The following is a 21,504-nucleotide window of genomic DNA, read 5'->3' as shown; positions in this document are numbered from 1 at the left end:
TCGGCCAGGACTCTTCGACTTCACTTTTGCATCCTCGCTGACGGTGTCGAAGAGCACCTAGAGGAAGAATGGCGGCACCCGCGTCGTCCTCTTCGGGAGGCATGACAAACCTTTCGCGGTTGCTCGCTACGTCTCGACTGACGGCGTATCAGCCTGGGCAGGGACAGGTGTTTACGGCGCCGGCGGCACACCAGGCTCGTGGCGACTTTGGTCTCAAGAGGCCCCTACCCACGACTGGTGCTCCTCCGGGCACGATCCGATACGTCGATGTCAGTGACATGGACACTCGCGAGGGCCAGACGTCATGGCGCGAGAGGGAGAGAGATGTTCTCATGCTCCGGCGATGGTCGGAGACGCACATTAAATTGGTAGACCAGGAGGGGCAAGCCGTCGTGGAAGAAGTGGGCAAGCTTGGACCGCGGCTCAACACTGTCTACGATCCCTCAACGCGAAGGGCGTTGCCCACATTCTATGATGAGGTAGAGCCAAAGGAAGTTCGAGAGCACTTGCAGCGAGAGGCACGCCAAGGTAGAGGGCCAATTCACCAGCAGGACGCCTCCGGCAGCACTACGGACAACGACGCCTTCTCGAGTGTCGCGAGGCTCTATTCGAACTCCATGTCGTTTGCACCAAAGTACACTTCGATGTCCCCGGCGAGGTTCGAAAAGTTCCTCGAGCAGGTTCGGGCGTCTCGGGGCTACTTCAAGAGGCAGCTTGCTCTCTCAGCGGCGCAGAGGGCTCGCCATCAGGCCGTGAAGAAGCTCAACGAGCGCAGGTTGATGATGCAGAAGCAGGCCATGCGCGCAAGGGAGGAAGGTGCGACGCGGATAGAGGTGCCGGAGGAAGTCACGGCTCGAGACTTGCCGCTTCCCAATGTCGACGAGGTGCGCGCCGACATGTGGGATCAGAGCCGGATCGGCATTTCGACGACCCTTCCGTGGAGTGTCTGGCTCACCTGGAGGGAGAACGAGAGGGCATCTCGACCAGAGAGCCAACTGCTTCCGTCGGGCAGCAAAGAGCAGATGTCCGGCTCGAGCACCAACGAAAGCCTGCAGCCGGCGCTGCACAGACATGCCGGATTGCAGTACTCGCAGCCCGACAGCATTCAGACGCAGCTCCTCGCCCCGCCACTTCCCGGCCGTGTACTGGAGAAGATGGGCGACGATGACAAGGGCTACAAGAAAGAGGGCTGGGCCGCTGCCGTGGCTGGCCGGATCGCCTACATCAAGAACGAACACGACGGCGGTCTTCGCGCCATTGACTGGAGTGGCAACGACCCTCGAAAGGGCAACGGCTACTTTAGGCCCATGCAGGCGTGGCGCGAGCAAAGCATCAGGGGCGTGTTCAGTGGTGATGCCTACATGAACCCCTCTCTGGGCTACACACGCCTCAAGGTCCGCGCCAGCGAGTCGGCCGATCGCAACCGGCTGGCACGCGGCATCCCAGGCTCACCAGGCTGGGTCGCTGAGATTGACGGCTACCTGCATCGTCACTCTGGCGAAGGAACCGCAATGGTTAGAGACTTTACCATGGGCGACGGTGTTGGAAGCGAATCATCGGGCAGCTCGAGGATATACAGCATCAAGGAGCAAAAGCGGGCGAACCGGCAAAAGATGCAGAGACAGAGGCGAGAAAGGCAACCACAGCAGCTCACGGAGATGTTGGGCAACATCATGGCAAAGGTGCCTCGGCGCAAGAAGGACAGCTGATTGTAGCCTTTCTTCATATCTCTCAATGTATGCACAGTGCCTCACGCAGCATGGTCTGAATGCTTGATTTCCACTGGTGTCTGGCTTCACTCTACTCGGATGCCTTCTTGACATGGAGATCTGACAGGTCCACCTGGTCGCCAGCGCTAATGCGGTGGGGCGAGGCCTGCTCGAACGTGCTGCAAGGGGGGAAATGGAGGTCAGCTTGGTTGTGTCCGAAGAAGAAGGTGAGAGCTCGAACAAACTCACGAAGGGTACCTGAGCCTGTGGATAGGCGGCCTCTCGGCGTCCTGGAACAGAAGCTTCTCCTCTGCACGTTCCCGGACGTAGTCAAGGTGACGCTCATTGCGCTCCTTCCAGAACGAAGCAGGAGTAAAGTAGTAATCCATGTACCTCGTCAGAAATGGCCGGTTGTCGTCGTCGTGCTCATCGTCCTCCGACTCGTTGCCGGGCGCAGAGCGGCCAGACGAGGAGGCTCGGGATGGGTGAGGATCTGCATGCAGGTTCGAGAAGCGATAGATGCCCGTGGCGGCGATGACAAACAAGACTGTGTTGCGCCAGATGGGCGCGCTGAAGCCTATGGATACAGACAGAAGAAGAGATCAGCAAGCAGAAAACACAAAGGAGGGAGACGAGAGAGGTGACGAACCTTCAGAAGGGTACGTCTCATCGTCATCTTGTTGGTGCGAAGCCTGGGCACCTCTTCTGGCAGCCGAAGTCTGGAACGACCGAGAGACAGCGGCGACAGAGAGCGATGGTGCCGTGGCGCCAAGGCTGCGCATCGCACCTGCGCGCAGGACCTGACGTGAGAGCGCCATAACCGTCCTCGATAATAGTTGTTCAGAAGGCTTGGTTTCGTCTCAACAACGATTGGTCGCCTCGCTGATGGTCACGTGATATACCCGAACCGTCTGCTTGGAAAGAAGGCGAGAGAGCCAAAGACGTTTCGATATGGCTACACCCTGGGGTAATACTGACGGACGGAGACTGTTCTCTTCGTGTGGTTGACTGCCTCGAGGACGATCGAACGGACAATCAAGGAGTATTTGGCGCGTGTGCATCCTCTCCAGCCGCATTAGCAGCGACAACGACTGGCAGAGACCACATGGCGCATGGTCCTCTCTATCCGACTCTAGTTTACTGTCTACAGAATTGTATTCCGTCATCGTGACGGATATCATAAGTAGATGAGAAAGTCACGCGTCAACACCACTATTTTATTTTTTTGGCCGTGGTGATGTCGAGAAGAAATTTAAGCTTTGTTCTCCTCTCGCCGACACGATAGACGATGGTGCAATGATGGTGTTTGCCTCGACGACAAGGAGCACGTTGCGCGGCGCAAGGCCATCGTTGCGGCAAGTCGTCTCCAATTGCCGAAACCGGAGAAGAGGTTTTTTCAGCAGCGCCGTTCGGAGTACCTCGATAGCGTCAGGGCAAGCGGGAACGAAGGACGAGGCAGGGCCTCCTCGGACCATCTTTTCGGGCATCCAGCCAACGGGGACGCCGCATGTGAGAGATATTGCTGTGCTACTAGAGAGAATGGAGGGGTAGATAGCGCTGAACAGGATTGAATTGACTGTACAGCTCGGCAACTACCTGGGGGCACTGCAGAATTGGGTCAGGCTGCAAGAGGAGGCGACCGCGACCGGCGACTCTGTCATCTTTTCTATCGTGGGTCTGCATGCCATTACAATGCCTCAGAATCCCCAGCAGCTCCGTGTGGAACGGAAAGACATGCTTGCGAGCCTCTTGGCCATCGGCCTGGATCCAGAGCGGAGCATTCTCTTTCACCAAGACCAGGTGCAGGAGCACGCCGAGCTGGCTTGGTACCTCAACTGCCTCACGTCCGTCGGACGGCTGAACAGAATGACTACGTGGAAATCCAAGCTTGCTACCGCTCGGGGGAGTTCCGATGCGGCGGAATCAGCCGGCGGCGGAGAGGAAGGGGCGCTGGCGCTGGGATTGTTTGCTTACCCGGTCTTACAGGCTGCGGACATCCTCTTGTATCGGTGAGTTGCTCCTCTGCCCACTTCAACTGAGAACACGACGACGACGCTGACCTACAGTACGCAACAAAGGGCTACGCATGTACCTGTGGGCGAAGACCAGGTCCAGCATCTCGAGCTCTCGCGCGACATTGCCGATTTGTTCAATCGGACCTACAAGCAAAAGCTATTTCCCCCTCCTCAGCACATCATTAGTGAGTCCAAATCGGTATCTGTTCGACTGTGGCCATTTCTTAACGAAGATCGAGGATCTCAGCACCTACAAAACGGGTTTTGTCACTGCGAGATCCGACCTCGAAGATGTCTAAATCGGCGCCGGATGCAAGCTCGAGGATCCTCATCACGGACTCGCCCGACGTGGTGCGCTCCAAGATCAAGAAGGCCGTGACAGATGGCGAGACGCAGATGAGCTACGATCCGGAAAAGAGACCGGGAGTGAGCAACCTCCTGGGTATTGCTTCCGCTCTGATGGGAAGAGACGATCCAGCTTTGTTGGCAGAGGACCTCAACAAGGAGGGCGGAGGCGGCGGAGCCCTCAAGAATGCAGTTTCAGACGCCATCATCGAGGCCCTCCGCCCGATACAGGAGCGTCTGCAGAGAATCCAAAATGAGCCGGCGTACCTTGCAGAGGTGGAGAGGAAGGGACGAGAAAAGGCCAGAGAGAGGGCGGGTCCGACGATGGAAAAGGTCAGGAGACTCGTCGGTCTTTCAGATTGAGAGAGCTGTGTACGATATAGAATACAACGAGAAATTCGCTCGATAATCTATCGAGAGAGAAAGTGTGTGTATGCACAAGAGAACAAGCGAACAGAGCATGTTAAGAGCCCAGAACGAGCTTCTCTCCCTTTTTCACGATGAAAAGGATGGTCAGCATGAGATCAACAGGCACGACGATAGAATTGAAGTGACTCACCAGGCTGTGGACTTCGCCGTAGACGGCCTTGTACTCCTCGGCATAGTCCTCCTTGGAGGCATCCCCGGCCTTTTGACCGGCCGGCCGCTTGCTGCCGCCGGGCACAATCATGACGACGGATGTTGGTCGCTTGGTGCTGGAAGCCTGCCCCAATGCGTCCTTAGACGAAACAAAGATGTAGGGGTTCTCCGTGTCCTCGCACAGGATGGGAATGTGCGAGAGAATGTCCATGGGCGAGATGTCGCCAGCGAGAATAACGAGGCTGGCTCAATAGAAAGTTAGTGTGGCACTTTGAAAGATCCTGGGCGCGGTGTGACCCACCCCTTGTCTCCCTTGCGAAGACCCTTGACGACTTCCTTGACACCTCGCTTGACGTGGCCCCGGTTCTTGGATGCCTTCTTGATGGCCTTGAAGACTTTTTTGGACAGCTTCTTTTGCGCCAGTGGTTCTTTATTTGCGTCAAAACACTTCATTAGCCCTCTGATTCGTCACGGCTATCAAGTGGATTTGTGTTTATTGTAACACTCACGAGCAATGGGGCTGATAGCTTCGGGGCTAACTTCATCCGCATCGTCGTCCACCTCATCCTTTTCCTTCTTGGCCTTTTTCTCCTTTTTGTCCTTCTTCGAAGGCGTCTCCACCGCGGCCACTGCAGGCTCAGGCACGTCGACGGACATGGCGCTCTCGTCGCCGACAGCCTCCGACTTTCTGCGCGCCTTCTTCTCCTTCTTGCTCTCGTCCTTGGCCATGATGTGCTGTCGGTGTCGCTGTAGTTGACGGGTGGTCCAGTCAAGAAGATTTAGACGGAGTGGGCAGGCAACAGAAAATTTCAAGTGAATCACGTGCAATTTTTCCGCCTCACCCATTCTTCCTCATACAAGAGCAGCAAACATGGAACCACTTCGAGGTTGTATGGCAAGTGAGATTGTCTCTACATGATTAGCGAGGTTATGGTACTCTACAGCTAATTCTGCGGCACCTCTCTCAGACGTCTGCCTCTGGCCATCTCAATGTCTCTGACTGTCCGCATGCCCACGCCTCTGTCTTTTCTCCTCATAGCTCCGCCAATGCCGTCGCCAAGACCCAGGGGGGCAGTGCCTCCCCACAGAAGCTGTAGCGTAGCCTTGACCACATTGTAAGGGTTTGTTGAGCCCAGGATCGAGGCGCTGAGGTCAGAGATTCCGCAGGATCTAGCGATGGCATGGATGGAAGGCGGGACCTGAAGACCGAAACCTGTCGAAGAGATATTAGCTGAAAAGGTTCCTTGGACACAATGATCAGCAACATTGACTTACCGGCAGGCCTAGGTCGAAGAGTGACGGTAGTAGCACCCCATTTACCACGGACTTCTGCGGGTATCGTACGACCATCGTATCGTTCGACGTAGTCCAATGTTTTGACGGCCTCGTGGAAAGCCTTTCGACTCGCCTTGCCCGCATTCAAGTCCTTTCCTTCACCGTAGCCGACCAGTCCGCGTCCATTGCCGGCGACGACGAGCGAAGCCATCTTGGGCTGTTTCCCCTTTCCCGTCATTCGCACCACGCGCTTGACGGTCAATGTGTGCCTGTAAAGGTTGTTGACTTCGGCAGAAGTGAGGGGTGTCACTGTCGACAGGTAGGCCGCAGAGTCCACTTCGTCTCCCCCATCGTCGGAGCCGGACAGAATTAGTGAGGCGGCCGTTGGTCGAGTCGGCTCAAAGTACCTCGGCGAGTTGTAAAAGATGACTGACGACTTGTGTGCGCTCGTTGACGAAGGCTCGTTGTAGAATGCCTTTCCCGAGTCCAGCACAGGGTCCGGCCGATCAAGCAGCGACGGAAAGGAGTCCATGTCGAACTTGAGCGGTGCGGCAGGCGACTGGCGAGCCTTTGGGGCTGCCTTGCTAGAACTTGCGACTTTGTTACTCTGCTCTTTCTCCTGTTCCTGCTCGGGCACCGCCGTTGAAGAAAACCACGCCTTTGAGCTGTTGTTCCCTCTTGCGCCTCTCGAAGCGGCAGCAGCCCCTCGAAAGGTAGCCAATGCGCCTCTCCTGATCATTGCCGGTGGGTGTGACGAAAGAAGCGTCGTGATCAGACGAGCGAGACGACGCACTTTCCACCGGCGAGAAGAAGAGAGGATAAAAAATAAAAGGAGGCCACAACCACGTGGAATTGTGGCTGGGGGAATGTGCATGACGGACTGAACCTACCGCTCGCTAAAGAGTCCGAAGCAGCATCTCCCTTTCTTCTCACCTCTTTCCTACCCCAGTAACTCTGCAAGCAAAGATGGCACACAAGCTCGCCAGTACGCAGCCTTCTTGGAAGAAGCTCGAGCAGCTCTACCAGTCCAAGGGCAAGGCATTCAACCTCAGCAAGGCCTTCAGCGCTGATCCCAAGCGATTCGAGGAATACTCGCGCCAGTGGTCGGGCAAGACGACCGACGCCTCGCTACTCGTCGACTTCAGCAAGAACCTGATCGACGATGAGATTTTCTCGACCCTTTTGAGTCTCGCAAAGGAAGCCGAGGTGGAGAAGCAGCGGGACGAGATGTTCGAAGGCAAGCCCATCAACACCTCCGAGGGCAGATCGGTCCTCCACATTGCCCTCCGCGACCTTAGCGACGATTTCAAGCCTCCCGTTGAGGGCGTCGACGAGGTCAAGCCCGAGCTGGCCCACATGAAGAAGTTCAGCGACGCCGTTCGGTCAGGAGAGTGGAAGGGCTACACGGGCAAGCCGATCAAGTCGATTGTCAACATCGGCATCGGAGGCTCCGATCTCGGACCCGTCATGGTGACCGAGGCTCTCAAGCCGTACGCAAAGCGAGACCTGGCCGCCCACTTTGTCTCCAACATCGACGGCACCCACATGGCCGAGGCACTGAGGCAGTGTGACCCTGAGACGACGCTCTTCATCGTCGCCTCCAAGACCTTCACCACCCAGGAGACAATCACCAATGCCACGACGGCCCGCGACTGGTTCCTCAAGGCCGCCGGCGACAAGTCGCACGTTGCCAAGCACTTTGTTGCTCTCTCCACCAATGTCAAGGCTGCGACCGAGTTTGGCATTGCCAAGGAGAACATGTTCAAGTTCTGGGACTGGGTTGGAGGCCGCTACTCGCTGTGGAGCGCAATTGGTCTCTCCATCTGCCTCGTCGTGGGCTACGACAACTTTGAGCAGTTGCTCAAGGGTGCCCATGACATGGACGTCCACTACAAGACGGCGCCCCTCGAGCAGAACATTCCCGTCATCTTGGCCCTCCTGGGCATCTGGTACACCGACTTTGTCGGGTGCCAGACTCACATGCTGCTTCCTTACGACCAGTACATGGCTCGCTTTGCCGACTACTTCCAGCAGGGCGATATGGAGTCGAACGGTAAGACGATCACCAAGAACGGCGAGAGGGTCGACTACGAGACGGGTCCCGTCATTTCGGGCCAGGCAGGCACAAATGGCCAGCACGCCTTCTACCAAGAGATCCACCAGGGCTCGCGCATCATTCCCTGCGACTTTCTCGCGCCCGTGCAGTCGCACAACCCTCTGGGCCCGCACCACGACATTCTCATCTCCAACTTCCTCGCTCAGCCCGAGGCGCTCGCGTTTGGAAAGAGCGAGGACGAGGTCAAGAAGGAATTGAGTGCCTCGGACCAATCCAACACCTTCCTCGTGAAGTCCAAGGTCTTTGGAGGCAACCGGCCAACCAACTCCATCATGTTTCCTAAGCTCACGCCCGCCGTGCTCGGTGCGCTCATTGCCATGTACGAGCACAAGATTGCGACGCAGGGCTTCGTCTGGAGCATCAACAGCTTTGACCAGATGGGTGTCGAGCTGGGCAAGGTTCTCGCAAAAAAAATCCTGCCCCTGCTCCAGTCTGGAGACGTGTCCAAGGTCGACGGCGCCGGCCACGACTCGAGCACGTCGGGCCTGACGAGGTACTACCTCCAGCACCGTGCCGCGCCCAAGTGACTCGCTTTTGGCCCTGGCCGCCTATAGATACATTTTTATCGTCGTCTTCACTTTGCCTTTTGTCTTCTGAGAGGAATGAGAAACAAGCTTCGTCAAAGAAATATTCAGGGAGATGATCAAGTACATGAAGCTCGTGCTCGAGGTGAGGAGCCAGTCGTGAAAGTGAGAGGAAATGAAGAGTCGCCAAGACGTAGGGAAGAGAGAAACGGGTCCCACGGCACGAGATGGGCATGAAACAGAAAGCGTTGCGAAAGAATCCTTCTACGTAGTCTTGACGACGATCGGGACTACATGTGTCGGGGTTGTGAGCTCGAGGCAAGGCGGAGAGGGAATGGGCGCAAGACTCACTGATGATGATGAGAAGCAGGATGATAATGCCCACGATGATGAGAATTCTCATCTTCATGTCCTTCCACCACATTTGCTTGCGCACTCGGTTGGCTCCGCGACGGAAGCCTTGCGCAGAGACGGCCAAGTTGTCTGGTTTGCAACGTCAATGGGTTAGCCTTGTCTGTCTTTCGTCCAGACATGAAAGTCGAGAGGCATATTTACGCACCGGTCTTTCCCTGCAGGTCGTTGAGGTTCTCTCCACGCTCATTGACCTTGTTGATGTTGTCTCGCATGACGCCGACGGTTTCTGTGGTTGGGACGGTATCATTGTGGCGGAGCGCAATACCGAGGGAGACCACCAGTATCAAACAGGTAGCAGGACACGAGATGGAAAGTGGCGAAGAGATGGAAAGGGCGAGAGGAAGAAAGATCGTAAGAAATCGTCAGGAGACACTTCAGCATGGCAAGAAGATCATTAGAGACGCACCATCGATTTGGCTCTGGATGGCCGCCGTCCGGTTGGCACCTCCGGCGGGGGCCTGCCTGCCTTCGGGCTGGATGTAAGGGTCGTAAGGCTGCTCAGACATTGTGTCTTTTTTCTCTTCTTAGTAGAATGTGAGCGGTTCGTATGTCAAGTTGGAGCGCAGATGCGTTGGTGAAGAGAAGATGTTGCTTCGTCAGGCAGCTTCGTCTCGTCGTCAAGCAAGATAAGTGGTGATGGAGGGCCGAGCCTTAATAGGAAAAAGGCAGTGCCACCCACTCTCTCTTGGATTCAATAATCGAGCTTGGCAGACCATTACAAAAATATGCGCGGGCCGGTTGGAGATTTGAATTTGTGTCGTTCACTGATCTAGAACACGTGTGAAGCGCTTTCGGCGCTGGCCGGTCGCTGCGAGCGATTTTGCATCGCAGAAGCCTCGCGTAACGAAAGTCTTCCTGCTCTCTACCTCTTTTGTCGTCGCCGTCGTCGCCGTTTAACAGTCATGGTCGCTTCTCTCGTCGCAAAGGGCGCCCTCAGCGCGGTGCGTCTGTCTCCTCCGAAGGGATTGAAGACTGCATCACAGGGAGCTAACCCGTCCCTTATCGTTCTTCTTCTCTGCAGGCCCGCTCGTCTGTCTCGATGCAGACTGCTCGTGCATTCTCGACCTCGATGAGTGCCAAGAAGGGTGCGTCACCTTCTGGCCTCTCCTCTTCATTTGACAAGCTTGTGCGGTGCTGACAGCTGCTCGATTGTGGTGCAACAGACTTTGTCCAAGAGATCTACCTCCGCGAGCTCAAGGCCTACAAGGCCCCCGCCAAGGTTCGTTTTTTTCTATGGTAGATACTACCTCGTCGCGATACTGATCCGGAATCTTGAATAGGCTGCCGATGCACACGTCGGCCAGGTGCGCGACTTCCACGCTCCCAAGCAGCCCCAGGCACCCGCCGTTCCCTCGTCTTCGGACCTCAGCGGCGAGCTCGACGCCTACGCCAAGGCGGAGCCTGACCACGCCGAAAAGCAAACCTCTTCGGGCGCAGAAGTGACGGAGAGCAACGAGGGCGTGCGCGAGTTCCTCGAGGCGGCAAAGGCACCATACCAGGAAGAGGCCCACCACTAGACTCTGTACCGGAACACAAAAGGAGGAGGCAGAGCCGACAAGCACCTAATGTAAACTTTTTCTTTCTCGCAAACTGACGTAGGGCCAGAATGACAATTTTCTCGTCTATGAAAAGCAGTGTTACATTGTCTGGGCGATGGTAATGAAGGGAGAAACAAGAGTACAGGCAAGAAAGTACTGTCATGCGACGATGGCGGCGATTCGGTCTGTGATGATCTGAAAGATGGGAAAGGTGTCCGAGTCACGGTAGCGGTCGAGGATGGTCCGGCTGAGGACTGTCCCAGCTGGCGTGGTGCTCTGCATTGTCTCTTGCGTCTCGTGTGCCTCTCGCTCTGGTGGAGGTAGCGCCGTCGTCAACCGAGACTGTCCGTCTTCATCCTTCTGGTCTCCATTGCTGATCTGCGTCGCGGCCACTTCCTTTGCGTCGTCGAGCACCCTGACGAGTCTCGGATCGATGGGTATCCTACCCAGGAACTCCAGCCCCTCTCGATTGGCCAAGGCTTCGCCGCCGCCCTTTCCCCAGACGTTGGTGCACTCAGCACAATGGGGGCACACGTACCCGCTCATGTTCTCAATGAGGCCCACGAGGGGCAGGCCTGTCTTTTTGCAAAAGTCCAGCGTCCGAACATTGTCCGCCAGCGAGATGGCCTGCGGCGTCGTGACAAGGACGGCGCGCGGCGCAAAGTGATGGAGGTACTCCATCAGGCTGATATGCTCGTCCGACGTGCCCGGTGGCGTGTCGATGACAAGATAGTCGAGTTGGCCCCACCTCACGTCGCCGAGGAACTGCTTGATCATGGCATTCTTCTTGGGCCCGCGCCAGACGACGCTGTCGTTGTTGCTCCGCAGCAGGAAGCCGACAGACATGACGGCCAAGCGCTGCGAGGCATCGGCGTACACGGGCACCCACCCATCGGTCGACTGCCGGATCGACTGACCATCGAGGCCAAGCATGCGCGGAATCGACGGGCCCGTCAGGTCAATGTCGAGCAAACCCACGCGTGCTGCCTGCCTGCCTCCATCCGAAGACGACGAAGAAGCCGGCCCGCTGTTGCTCGAAAGCGAGAGCGCGAGCTGGGCCGCCACGCTCGATTTGCCTGCGGTGCGCTCGCAATGCGTAAGCTTCAACGCCGTTGCCTTTCATATTCTAGACGACAGCAGACTCACCAACGCCGCCCTTACCAGAGAGGACCAGAATGATGTTCTTGACGCCTGCAAGGCGTCGAGCAATCTTCGGATCTGGAGCGCCTGCGGAAGCCATTGCGCTCAGGATCAGTCTTGTCGGTGGAAGGGGAAGAGCTCGAAGGCAGCGCGAAGTGAGACGCTACGAAAGTCAAAATTTCCATCTTGCGACCGCTCTATCGCCGAAATCTAAAGGCCGGTGAGTTCTTTGAGCGAGAAGCTCTAGTCAAAGTCTCAGCCTTGATGAGGCTGATCGGAAGGGTGCCTTTATAGATTCCTTGTGCTACTCAAACCAGTCTGTGACGATTGCTACGGAAGAGGTTGAGCGTGGAGCTCGACTGTTCAATCGACGAGGGGGCGTTCTCTCTTCCGGCGACGATGGCAAGCGCCTCGACCGAGGGGAAGGGCAAGATCTTGCTCAAAGATTCGAGTCTGTACCGACCAGATCTCATCGGTCCGTACGTTGACGATCTCTTCGCCTCGCCACTGTTTCCTCGGGTCGAGCTCGACAAGCTCCTCGACTCTCCGCCTCGGTCCGAGGCAGCCGTGACCAGGCTGACCAAGGAGGAGACGGACCACGTAATAACGACGCTCGCCGCCCTTTCTGCTATGGCCTCGTCGTACAAAGAAAATTCCGGTCCCGACAAGGAGAACGAAGAGCTGGAAGCCAGGCTCCGTTTGGGGCTTTGTCGCTTGCTGACGTCGGGGCACGAGGTCGAGGCGAGGATGGACCTGGACATGGTCAGGGACCAACTCTATCGCAGAAAGATTGCTCGAGAGAAAGTATCGCTTCGGGCAGGAAGTACAGAGGCATGGGGAGAAGGAAGGACAGAACAAGGAAGTGGAAGGTCAGAGAAAGAGATGCACATGACCATCAAGGCGCTCAAAGGCCTCGAGATAGCTTGCATTCGCATGGGAAAGGATCAGGAAGCAGGCCGATACAGGCGGTGGAGGGAGCAGCAGCGAACGGATGCCCCGCACACAGTATAGAGGATAGACGCATTGCACTGTACATCAAGCATTAGGATCAGAAGAAGAAGATGGTATTTGTATTGTAGAACATTAGGAGATCGCTTTCTTGAGAAGCTCGACCTCGTTGGACGTGAGATAGGCGGCAATTCGAGCGCCGGCATCGCTCTGACTCGCCTCCTGCCGGAAAAAGTCTTCGAGGTAGGCCTTGAGATTCATGTTGTAAATGGCATCATCCTTGTACACCTCCTCGTCGTGCTGAGCGATCAAGTCTTCGAGCCCTCCCTCGAGGTCTTCGCCCAGCATGTCTGTTGGATATGCAGATTGAGCCACCGGACATCAATTGAGAAGAAGAACGAGAAAGATCCTCCTCACCTGACAGGAACTGTTCGTCCTTCCTCAAACCCCCGTCTATGGGTTCGTCATCGTCCCACTCGTCGTTCTGGTTGCACGACAGGAGGTTGAGCGATACAGAGGCGAAACTGAGTGCGAAATCACCGACGAGACTCACCCCATCATCCGTGTCGGGCGTCGGGGCGCGCTGGCCGGGCACTTGAGTGGACGAGGAGCTGGGTGGACCAGTCTGCGCCGAACGGTAGTCATTGATAAGGACCTTGAGCGCCTTTGCCGGAAGGGGCACCTGTGTGTACCGATGAGGGGCTGCGTAGCATCGTCAGCAAGGGCTCCACCCTGGGAAAGAATGTGTCAAGAGGCAGGTCACTTACTCGACTTGGCTCGAGATCTCGTTCGAATGACTATTCCAGAATTCATCAGCAACAGAAGGTAAAGATGACCAACTGATGCCACTCACCATTGCTATCGTCTGGAATGAGATCGCCATTGACAATGACCTGATCGAGCGACGGCACCCTCGCCTTGAGCAGAGCCGACAACCCAAGGGTGCTCACTCGCTGGTTCCAGAAGCCTTGAATAGTTTCTGCGTGGTCAATCCACTGCTTGGCCAATACTGTCAGGCCCGTTTCGCCCCGCGACAATACCATGTGCTGCTGCAGCAGCGCAATGACCGTTGGTCCATGGTCGTTCATGAGGAAGGCCAAGGGGATGATGAGGCTCTGGCTCAACGAAGAAGACTGAGCAGAAGCAAGGCGATCGACGAGAGCAGTGCAGAGGCCTGGGAGCGAGTCTTGAAGCTGCGAGGGCGCCTTGCGCAGCAACGTAGTCAGCAGGTCGCCCACTGCCAGCCCGCCGCTCTCGGAGCTGTCCTCTGTCGAAATCATCTTGGAGATGAGGACGAGAATGTGAGATGTGGCCCCCTGACCCGAACTATCTTGCCTGTTTGTTTATTTGGTCAGTAAGTCATCTATCGCGGTTCGATGCTCTAGCGCTGCCCAACCCACCATTCGAAGACTTGTTCTGGTATCTTGGCGATGATGTGAGAAAGGAAGCTAGCACCATTTGTAAAAGCTTCACGATCGTCGCCGGCTTCCAGGGCCCTGAAGAGATGGGGCAAATAGCCGCCAATCAGGCCACTCCGAGTCAGCACCTCGGGCTTGGCACCTCGGGCGATGGCATCAGCGAATTCCAAGGAGCCCTCGACTAGGACACCGCCACCGGCCGATGATTGGGCAAGTATGTCTGGCGAGAGAAGATGAGCGAGCATGGGCACGACTCGATCGACAACATCAATGGCAATAGTTTCGCTCTTCTGCGCCGAGAATGCTTCTACGAGATCCTCGACGACGGATTGTAGCATGCGGTCCTTTGCTTCTTTTGCCCATGCCTTGATAGATTCGGCGACGATCTCGCCATAGACCTGTGGCGGCACTCCGGCGGCGGCAGGATCGACGAGGTGGCCTTCACTCTGTACAGCGACGGCTTGAAGAGTCTCGACGATGAGGATTAGGGTGTCCTCCGTGGCGTTGGACAGCAGTGGACCGAGTTGAGAGAGAATGCGGCCGGTATAGGGCCTTACCACGTCCTCTGGCAGGTGCCGATGGAAGTTCTTCAAGCATCGAACAGCTGACAGCTTGACGATGACCTGTCCCTCGGACGAAGTTGACGCCTCCTCGATGACGTTGACAGCAGCGTCCAGGAACTGCCTTGCAAGGGCCTGTGGCAGGACCGGAGCGAACTGCGATGCAAAGACAAAGCATCGGCCATAGAGAAAAGGTGGTGATTCGGGATGAATGTGAGGCAGGACGCTCTGCGTAAAGATGCTCTCAAGGTTGAATGATGTCGATGGGGCACCCTCTTGCAGCTGCTCGACGATGTCCTCTGCGACACCCCCGATGAGAGCCAGACCAGCCTCTTCCTCCTTCCACCAGGCTGCCACCCCCTCTTTTCGCTTACTTTGCCCACGTTGGTGACCTGCTCGCATTGCCTCATCGAGGGCAGCCATCGTCTGTCCTTGCCTTCTCGCCAGCATCTCGGCGACGACATCGAGACATCGTGCTCTCGTGGACGAGGCCAGAGCGCCCAGAGCTTCGTCCTCGGCCGCCGCGACAAAAGTAGACACGTTCTCCGACCATTCCTCCTCGTCGGACTTTGTCACCTGCGAGTAGGACCGGAGCAAGGACACGACTGCCGGTGTGAGTCCCTCGATCGACGACCCTGTCCGGTCCTTCTTGGCGGCAAAAAGGAGATAGTCGACCGCAACGCCCACGAAATCAATGATGGACCTGGCTAGCTCAGAGGGTGTAGCAAAGAAGACGGCATCAGACGGTGCTGCATCTTCGATGTCTTCCTGCTCCTCTGCTGGCGAGATGTGGAAGCGTTCAACTGGCTCAAGAAGGGCTCTCAGTCTTTCCAGAGCCAGCTCTACGAGCGATCGAGCCCTTGGCTTAAAGTGGCCTGTAAAGTGGCAGGCCGTTCGGAGCACGTTCCATGCCTGCACTTGCAAGGCCGCTTCTTCACCGACGGAACGATCAAAGGTCTGGAGGCTGGAGGGCGTGGAGTCCGAGGCGACGAGACCCTCTAGCGCCGTGAGCCACCGGGGAAGGAGGTCGTCGGCAACCGCCTTGGAAGCCTCGACAAAAGTCTCACGGACCATGAGGAGGGTTTCGAGAAGCTGGTTGAAGATGCTGATGCAGTGGCATCGGACCGTCGCTGGGTAGGTCTGATTTCGAAAGTCACGAGAGTGAATAAGGACTTTGTCTGTGGAACCGTAGGCGATAGAAAGATCAACTCACCCCAGCTTGACCCAAGATCCGCTCGAGATCCGGAAGAAGCTCCCTCGTCACCGTCATGAGTCCCACCTCGTCGATGTCTCGATTGATCCAATCGTCGAGAAACGCCAGGGCACCCACCTCGGCCACCTGATTGTGCCCGGGCGTGCCGCCCTGCAATAGCGCCTTGATCCGAGGCACGAGGTCAGGGAACTCGTCTGGCCAGTCGCAAGCCGCCACATTGACCAAGGCCTTGCTCATGGGCCCCCGCAGCTTGGAGTCCTCCAGTACCAGACCGCGTAGCAACGCCTCGCGGATCGGCGGCTTAAGCTCGAGCGGCAAAACCTCTTTCCCTGCACCGAAGCCTCGAAACTCATCAAAGTAGGCGCTCCACCTCTCCTTGATCCAAGCATTGAGATTGACCGCTGCAGCCTGGCGAACGGCCAAATTCACGCCGCCCTCGGAAGAGCTGAAGATGATGTTGAGCAGAGCTTGCCCAGTCGATGGGTCCTCGTGAAGCTCGTGCTTGAGGTGGTGCTCTGCCGCTCGGATTGTCTCCACGTTGGGCTCCAGTGTTCCTCTAAGCGCGGCGACGAGCTGCCCTTCCATGGTGCGTCGCTGTCTGACCTGATACGTAACGGAAGGGACAGATTGAGAAGAAGGCAAAGAGAGGGAAAAAAAGAGGCCGAAACTCAAAAATCGACGCGTGTGTTGGTTGGTTGGTTCGCGTGTTTAGTTACAGGTAGCTCTGCACGCCTCAGCAATAGGCACACTCTAGAAGGAAATTGAGGCGCCACTGACGTGAACGAAGAGATTAAGACTGTGATACAATTATTCTGAGATGGCGGTGCGTGGATGAAACGGCAGCAAAAGTACATGCGTGAGGCCTCGTGAGCAAGTCCAGAGATATGAAGCAACGTCTGTCGGAGCGTATTTGCAGAATTAGAAGCTCGTCCACAAGGAAGCTGCTGTCGTAGACAAGCCGACCAATAATGCGTAACCAAGAACACTCGACCCCTGGGTGCTCTTCGATCCATTGTGGTGGCTGCTGCTCGAGCCAAAGTAGGTGTTGCTCGACCTTGATCCCGAACTTGAGGATCTGCCGCCGGAGGAACCCGATGAGTGGCTGCCGAAATAAGCCTTCTTTTCCATGTTGATCATTTGTGCTTCCTCGTTTTGGACACTAGCGTCGCGACTTTGGGCAGCAACTTTGGTCTGTTGCAGGCAATATTAAGTATCGGCTCTCCGCAAGGTCGGTGTTCAGTGGTGCCTACTTTCTCGCCTTCGACGGGTGCGGTCATGATTGGAGATGCCAGCAACACCAAGAAGATGGCCAAGAGCGAGAATTTGGAGAGGTGCATAGTCTAGGGGTTTCTCTTGGTGCTTCTCGAGAGGGTAATCAGGGAGAGATGATGGCATTCTCAGATACCGGATGCACGATCTCTTATAGCTTACGGCTCTCGCCGTAAAGATCTATGAAGACATCTACCACTGATCCTGTGAACGACGACACCATATGATCGTCCGTTGTGATTAGCGCGAAGAGTTGGCTCTCTTTCTGCCTCACTGTCATTGCCTGACACTGGAATGTCGACGTGAGGACATAAGCGCCCGCTTTGGCGTTACAAGTCCCAGTGGCGGTGCTCTGGCTCTTCAAATATTGTGACGCTGGATTTAGCAAGTCGACCTCGCACACTGGAAAATAAATTGAAAAGGCGATGCCGAAGACCATGCGGTCGTGAGCACTGCTTTTTCCAAGACACTGGACCAGGCCAAGAGGGTCTCAGTCGAAACTTCGATAATTGCTTTGCGCCATCTTCCAGGCTCGATATTCGCCTGCTGCCCTCTTCTGGCTAGCCACCAACGTGGTGGGGTGGGCGACATGGCAATGGAAAGTACTCTGGCAAGCTGCAGAGAAGGGAGGCGGTGGACGAATTTTGCGGAATGCGACGCTCGCGAAACGGTACAAAGTAATCTATGCACAACAGCCACCTTCAACCCTAGCCACATCGGACGCATCTTGCTACCCTCAGACAGGAAGAGACTCTTTGCTCCTCTATCCGTAACTCACCCTGCAAAATGTACATTCACACCTTACAAGTCTCGACGCTGGACGGACAACGTACCGTTCGGACGGGCGGACGGGTGATCGGATCGTCACTGTCCAGATGCATGGTTGAACCCCGTCCCTTCTTTTCCTGCTTCTGCCGTATCTTCTTTTGCAGAAGACCAAGTCCTTCACCGACAAGCCTTTTCCCGTCGGACCGCACCGGTGGGGGAGGGGCACCAATCACGCGGTATCCAAGACCGGGTCCAGAACCTCGGCTCCTCATTCTTAATATCTAAGCACTAAAAGGTTTGTATTGTTCCACCATTTATTCTCCAGCTTTTTCCTTTCTTTGCGCAGGAACGCTGTCAACGACCGGACCCCCGTTCCCCTCAATTTAATTTTAACTAGTGCGATCAGGCACAGGAGCAGTCATGTTCCTGCTGATTTCGAGCTCTGATTTGAGTTGCGCTGACAAGCTTGGGACCACCTTGGGCCAGCGGCATTGAAGTCTTCTTGGCAGAAATGCGGGCATTCCGGGCGCGACGAGAGAGCCTTCGACTCACTACAGCCGAGCCGCAGACAGCGGGCGGATCGGGCGGGACAAGGCTCGTCGGTCTCTCATGGAAGAGCTGCTTGGACACTGCAAAAGTGCCAAATTGTACGCGTGCGAACCCAACTCCTCAGTCGGGAGTGTGTCGCCTCGTAGACAAATTGTTTTGTTGTACAGCTTGGAGCTAGGTAAGGGCCGCACCACGCTGGCGTGGGGAGACTGAATATATTGTGCTGTGTTATTTAAATAGGTAGGACCGAGCGGTCTCTTGCCAGGAACGGTAGTAGGAAAAGAAGTGGTAATAGTAGCTGTGCCTACTTTGCGTTGACGTCCATTATATCAGGCGACTTTTCATGGTCCGCTTCGCCTCTTGCCTTAGCCTATCGGTGTCTGACTTTTAAAAATGCAAACGCCCGGCTGCTCCTCTGCCTCAACGGCACTCCGTCACCTTGCGGTGAAATGCCCTTCGATCGGTGTACAAGCTACGAATCCACCCCTTTTACCGGCAGTGCATGAGGCATGAGAGAAGAGGGCTGGAGTTCAGTGAGAATCACATGTGCGCCCCGTCCGCTATTCTCGGCATTATGTGAGTAGGAGCAGGCCGTGGCCCTCTAAGGCAAGAATAGTGTTTGTAGTGGTTCACTTGTAGCGTAGGAGGGCGGCATCTTGATTGGGTCACCACCCCCCTTGCTGCACCCCGGATAAGACTGCCCTTCTGCTTGTGCAAAAAAAGGCACTACGACCCTATCACCCGCTCTCGGGTGCCCCCTCGTACCTCGCCTCCCTCGCCTCCCTCGCCTGAAGCTACGCGCGGACAAGCTTATATAAAGAGGAGAACGGGACAGGACCCTTTCCCCAACCTGTTCATTCTCCCCCACATTTCCCCCGCGCCTCCATCCTCTAGACCTTCCGTCGCGGCTCGAGACTGACAAAGCTCTCATCAAGCATACCTTCGGGATTTTGCACTTTGACTACCGGTCCTCACCTCGGTCCACCCCTTTACTTTCCCCAAGATGGGCAAGAAATCGTCGGTGTCAGGCGGCTATGATGGGCCAAAGTACTTTGGCCTTAGCGGTCTCGCTCTGTCCCGCATGATCGGGTTCGCCGCTGGCGCTGGTTTCGTGAGTGATCGATATTTCGGCCCTCGCCTGTGCGCTCCCGCTGACCCTCTATACGGACCTTGTAGCTCCTCTTCGGTTTCGACCAAGGTGTCATGGGAGGTCTTTTGACCCTTCCCTCGTTCGTTACCACCTTCCCCTCCATTGACACAACCAAGAACGACAGTGCCAAGACGGGTACGTCGCACGAGTCGACACTCCAGGGTGTTGCCATTGGTATCTACGAAAGTGAGTTCGTGGTCATCCCCCTTTCCCTTTGGCGAGCTTTGCGACTGATACACTCCTTCCACGCTCCAGTTGGCTGCTTGATGGGTGCCCTCTCGTGCCTTTGGCTTGGTGACAGGCTCGGTCGACGTGCTATTATTTGGATCGGCACAGTCTGGATGATCGTTGGTGCCATCATTCAGGTTAGTCTCCAGATCAGGTCAAATGAAATAGCAGCCCCGAAAAAGGAAGCTGACATGCTCTGCAGTGCTCCTCCTACTCGCTCGCCCAACTCATCGTCGGTCGAATTGTCACGGGCGTGGGCAACGGCATGCACACTGCTACGATCCCAATGTGGCAGTCGGAGTGCTCGCCTCCACACAAGCGAGGCATGCTCGTCATGGTTGAGGGTCTTCTCATCACTGGAGGCATTTGCATGGCCTACTGGATCGACTTTGCTTTCTACTGGCTCGACCCATCCTCGGTGCACCCCGACGACTGGCAGAACCACGTTCAAGAATACCCTCACTGGACTGGAGCATGGCGCATCCCCATTGCCTTCCAGATTCTCCTCTGCATTCCCACCTTTATCACCATCTGGATGCCCGAGTCGCCTCGTTGGCTCGTGCTCAAGGGCCGCGATGAAGACGCACGCCGCGTTATGGCTTCGCTCGATGAGCTTCCAATCGACGACCCTGAGATCGACGTGAAGATTCGCGAGATCCGCGAATCGCTCGAGCTTTCCACGGGCGCCGGTGTGAAGGATCTCTTCAAGCAGGGCAAGGAAAAGAACTTCCACCGCGCCCTCCTCGGTTTCATCAACCAGATGTTCCAGCAGATTTCTGGCATCAACCTCATCACCTACTACGCTGCCACAATCTACGAGCAAAACATTGGCATGTCGCCTCTTGTCAGCCGAATCGTCGCTGCCTGCAACGGCACTGGTGGGTGTCTTTCCTGGCCGCTTCCTCTTCTAAATCTGCCCATTGCTGACAACATTTCTCAGAGTACTTCCTTGCCTCATTTATCGCCATCTGGACGATTGAGCGCTTCGGCCGCAGAAAGCTGATGCTCTTCGGTGCCTTTGGAATGAGCATGTGCATGGTCATTCTGGCCGCTACGACTTCGCCCGCAGCACTCAAGCCTGTGAACAACGATCCGGCAGGCAAGGCCACGCAACAGGGACCGGCCTATGCGGCTGCCGTCTTCCTCTTTATCTTCAACACTTTCTTCGCGATTGGCTGGCTTGGTATGACCTGGCTCTACCCTGCCGAGATTACGCCTCTTTCCATTCGTGCCGCCTCCAACGGTGTGTCCACGGCGTCCAACTGGATGTGAGTGTTCTCTCCTACCTCAAACTTCAGATTACATCGAGATTCTAACGTCTTCCTTACAGCTTCAACTTCCTGGTCGTCCTTATCACACCCATCGCGTTTGCCACGATCCACTACCAGACGTACATCATCTTTGCTGTCCTCAACGCGGCCATTTTCGTCACGTCCTACTTCATCTTCCCCGAGACTGCCGGTCGTTCGCTCGAGGAGATGTCGGCCATCTTCGAGCAGGCCAGCATCTGGAACCCTTACGACGTTGTCAAGATCGAGAGGAGGACACCGAGGAGGTACGACGAGAAGGGAAGGCCGCTTGCGCTCGACAGCATGCTCGCCGAGCAGGGCTACGACCACAACGAGCCACAGGAGAAGCAGTCGGCTCCCCTCGAAGAGACCAGGGATGCGTCCGTCAACAGCTCTCAGTGAGAGCCTTTCTTCTGTGTACTCTCAGTGCAACCCCTTCTCCCTTTTTCGCTTTTCC

The 21,504-nt window shown here is 56.1% G+C and overlaps 13 protein-coding genes across 13 annotated transcripts; 6 read left to right on the top strand and 7 right to left on the bottom strand.

Annotated features, from left to right (window-relative positions):
• Positions 1-68: 68 nt before the first annotated feature.
• On the top strand, positions 69-1,802 carry FA10DRAFT_301376 (hypothetical protein; the record flags this gene model as incomplete). Its single annotated transcript, XM_025524974.1, has 1 exon — positions 69-1,802. The coding sequence occupies one exon, from the start codon at positions 69-71 to the stop codon at positions 1,707-1,709; it is 1,641 nt and encodes a 546-aa protein (XP_025377293.1). The 3' UTR covers positions 1,710-1,802.
• On the bottom strand, positions 1,755-2,919 carry FA10DRAFT_104031 (hypothetical protein). The gene is made up of 3 exons (XM_025517840.1): positions 2,359-2,919; positions 1,959-2,286; positions 1,755-1,888 (listed from the first exon to the last, which is right to left on the bottom strand). Exons 1-3 carry the CDS (start codon positions 2,525-2,527, stop codon positions 1,801-1,803), a joined length of 585 nt encoding a protein of 194 aa, XP_025377292.1. The 5' UTR covers positions 2,528-2,919; the 3' UTR covers positions 1,755-1,800.
• A 42-nt stretch (positions 2,920-2,961) lies between these two features.
• FA10DRAFT_104024 (tryptophanyl-tRNA synthetase) lies at positions 2,962-4,559 on the top strand. The gene is made up of 4 exons (XM_025517839.1): positions 2,962-3,218; positions 3,294-3,718; positions 3,776-3,909; positions 3,972-4,559. Exons 1-4 carry the CDS (start codon positions 3,006-3,008, stop codon positions 4,430-4,432), a joined length of 1,233 nt encoding a protein of 410 aa, XP_025377291.1. The 5' UTR covers positions 2,962-3,005; the 3' UTR covers positions 4,433-4,559.
• FA10DRAFT_251416 (L30e-like protein) lies at positions 4,378-5,356 on the bottom strand. Its single transcript, XM_025519608.1, has 4 exons — positions 5,158-5,356; positions 4,950-5,076; positions 4,629-4,890; positions 4,378-4,559 (listed from the first exon to the last, which is right to left on the bottom strand). The coding sequence occupies exons 1-4, from the start codon at positions 5,303-5,305 to the stop codon at positions 4,533-4,535; spliced, it is 564 nt and encodes a 187-aa protein (XP_025377290.1). The 5' UTR covers positions 5,306-5,356; the 3' UTR covers positions 4,378-4,532.
• A 236-nt stretch (positions 5,357-5,592) lies between these two features.
• On the bottom strand, positions 5,593-6,455 carry FA10DRAFT_229688 (hypothetical protein; the record flags this gene model as incomplete). The annotated part of the gene is made up of 2 exons (XM_025518804.1): positions 5,593-5,861; positions 5,924-6,455. 2 exons carry the CDS (start codon positions 6,453-6,455, stop codon positions 5,593-5,595), a joined length of 801 nt encoding a protein of 266 aa, XP_025377289.1.
• A 420-nt stretch (positions 6,456-6,875) lies between these two features.
• Positions 6,876-8,587, top strand: FA10DRAFT_266599 (glucose-6-phosphate isomerase). The gene has a single exon (XM_025521562.1). It carries the CDS (start codon positions 6,890-6,892, stop codon positions 8,564-8,566), a length of 1,677 nt encoding a protein of 558 aa, XP_025377288.1. The 5' UTR covers positions 6,876-6,889; the 3' UTR covers positions 8,567-8,587.
• On the bottom strand, positions 8,482-9,596 carry FA10DRAFT_266598 (synaptobrevin). Its single transcript, XM_025521561.1, has 4 exons — positions 9,384-9,596; positions 9,123-9,203; positions 8,915-9,046; positions 8,482-8,853 (listed from the first exon to the last, which is right to left on the bottom strand). The coding sequence occupies exons 1-4, from the start codon at positions 9,481-9,483 to the stop codon at positions 8,828-8,830; spliced, it is 339 nt and encodes a 112-aa protein (XP_025377287.1). The 5' UTR covers positions 9,484-9,596; the 3' UTR covers positions 8,482-8,827.
• Positions 9,597-9,865: 269 nt separating this feature from the next.
• FA10DRAFT_266597 (hypothetical protein) lies at positions 9,866-10,654 on the top strand. Its single transcript, XM_025521560.1, has 4 exons — positions 9,866-9,918; positions 9,999-10,062; positions 10,141-10,196; positions 10,258-10,654. The coding sequence occupies exons 1-4, from the start codon at positions 9,880-9,882 to the stop codon at positions 10,492-10,494; spliced, it is 396 nt and encodes a 131-aa protein (XP_025377286.1). The 5' UTR covers positions 9,866-9,879; the 3' UTR covers positions 10,495-10,654.
• On the bottom strand, positions 10,363-11,833 carry FA10DRAFT_103870 (P-loop containing nucleoside triphosphate hydrolase protein). The gene is made up of 2 exons (XM_025517838.1): positions 11,662-11,833; positions 10,363-11,591 (listed from the first exon to the last, which is right to left on the bottom strand). The coding sequence occupies exons 1-2, from the start codon at positions 11,753-11,755 to the stop codon at positions 10,675-10,677; spliced, it is 1,011 nt and encodes a 336-aa protein (XP_025377285.1). The 5' UTR covers positions 11,756-11,833; the 3' UTR covers positions 10,363-10,674.
• Positions 11,834-12,054: 221 nt separating this feature from the next.
• On the top strand, positions 12,055-12,666 carry FA10DRAFT_285799 (hypothetical protein; the record flags this gene model as incomplete). The annotated part of the gene is made up of 1 exon (XM_025524029.1): positions 12,055-12,666. One exon carries the CDS (start codon positions 12,055-12,057, stop codon positions 12,664-12,666), a length of 612 nt encoding a protein of 203 aa, XP_025377284.1.
• A 19-nt stretch (positions 12,667-12,685) lies between these two features.
• On the bottom strand, positions 12,686-16,430 carry FA10DRAFT_240682 (ARM repeat-containing protein). Its single transcript, XM_025519217.1, has 7 exons — positions 15,795-16,430; positions 14,004-15,721; positions 13,457-13,938; positions 13,371-13,400; positions 13,157-13,305; positions 13,021-13,087; positions 12,686-12,953 (listed from the first exon to the last, which is right to left on the bottom strand). The coding sequence occupies exons 1-7, from the start codon at positions 16,377-16,379 to the stop codon at positions 12,739-12,741; spliced, it is 3,246 nt and encodes a 1,081-aa protein (XP_025377283.1). The 5' UTR covers positions 16,380-16,430; the 3' UTR covers positions 12,686-12,738.
• Positions 16,431-16,589: 159 nt separating this feature from the next.
• FA10DRAFT_266595 (hypothetical protein) lies at positions 16,590-17,167 on the bottom strand. Its single transcript, XM_025521559.1, has one exon. The coding sequence runs from the start codon at positions 16,920-16,922 to the stop codon at positions 16,713-16,715; it is 210 nt and encodes a 69-aa protein (XP_025377282.1). The 5' UTR covers positions 16,923-17,167; the 3' UTR covers positions 16,590-16,712.
• A 2,294-nt stretch (positions 17,168-19,461) lies between these two features.
• FA10DRAFT_271801 (sugar transporter STL1) lies at positions 19,462-21,449 on the top strand (the record flags this gene model as incomplete). Its single annotated transcript, XM_025523114.1, has 6 exons — positions 19,462-19,491; positions 19,557-19,716; positions 19,786-19,895; positions 19,961-20,636; positions 20,699-21,026; positions 21,089-21,449. The coding sequence occupies 6 exons, from the start codon at positions 19,462-19,464 to the stop codon at positions 21,447-21,449; spliced, it is 1,665 nt and encodes a 554-aa protein (XP_025377281.1).
• Between the last annotated feature and the right edge of the window lie 55 nt (positions 21,450-21,504).

The sequence above is a fragment of the Acaromyces ingoldii genome (genome assembly GCF_003144295.1).
Source record: "Acaromyces ingoldii strain MCA 4198 unplaced genomic scaffold FA10scaffold_3, whole genome shotgun sequence".
Lineage (NCBI taxonomy): Eukaryota > Fungi > Basidiomycota > Exobasidiomycetes > Exobasidiales > Cryptobasidiaceae > Acaromyces > Acaromyces ingoldii.
This window is presented reverse-complemented; position numbering and strand designations above follow the sequence as displayed.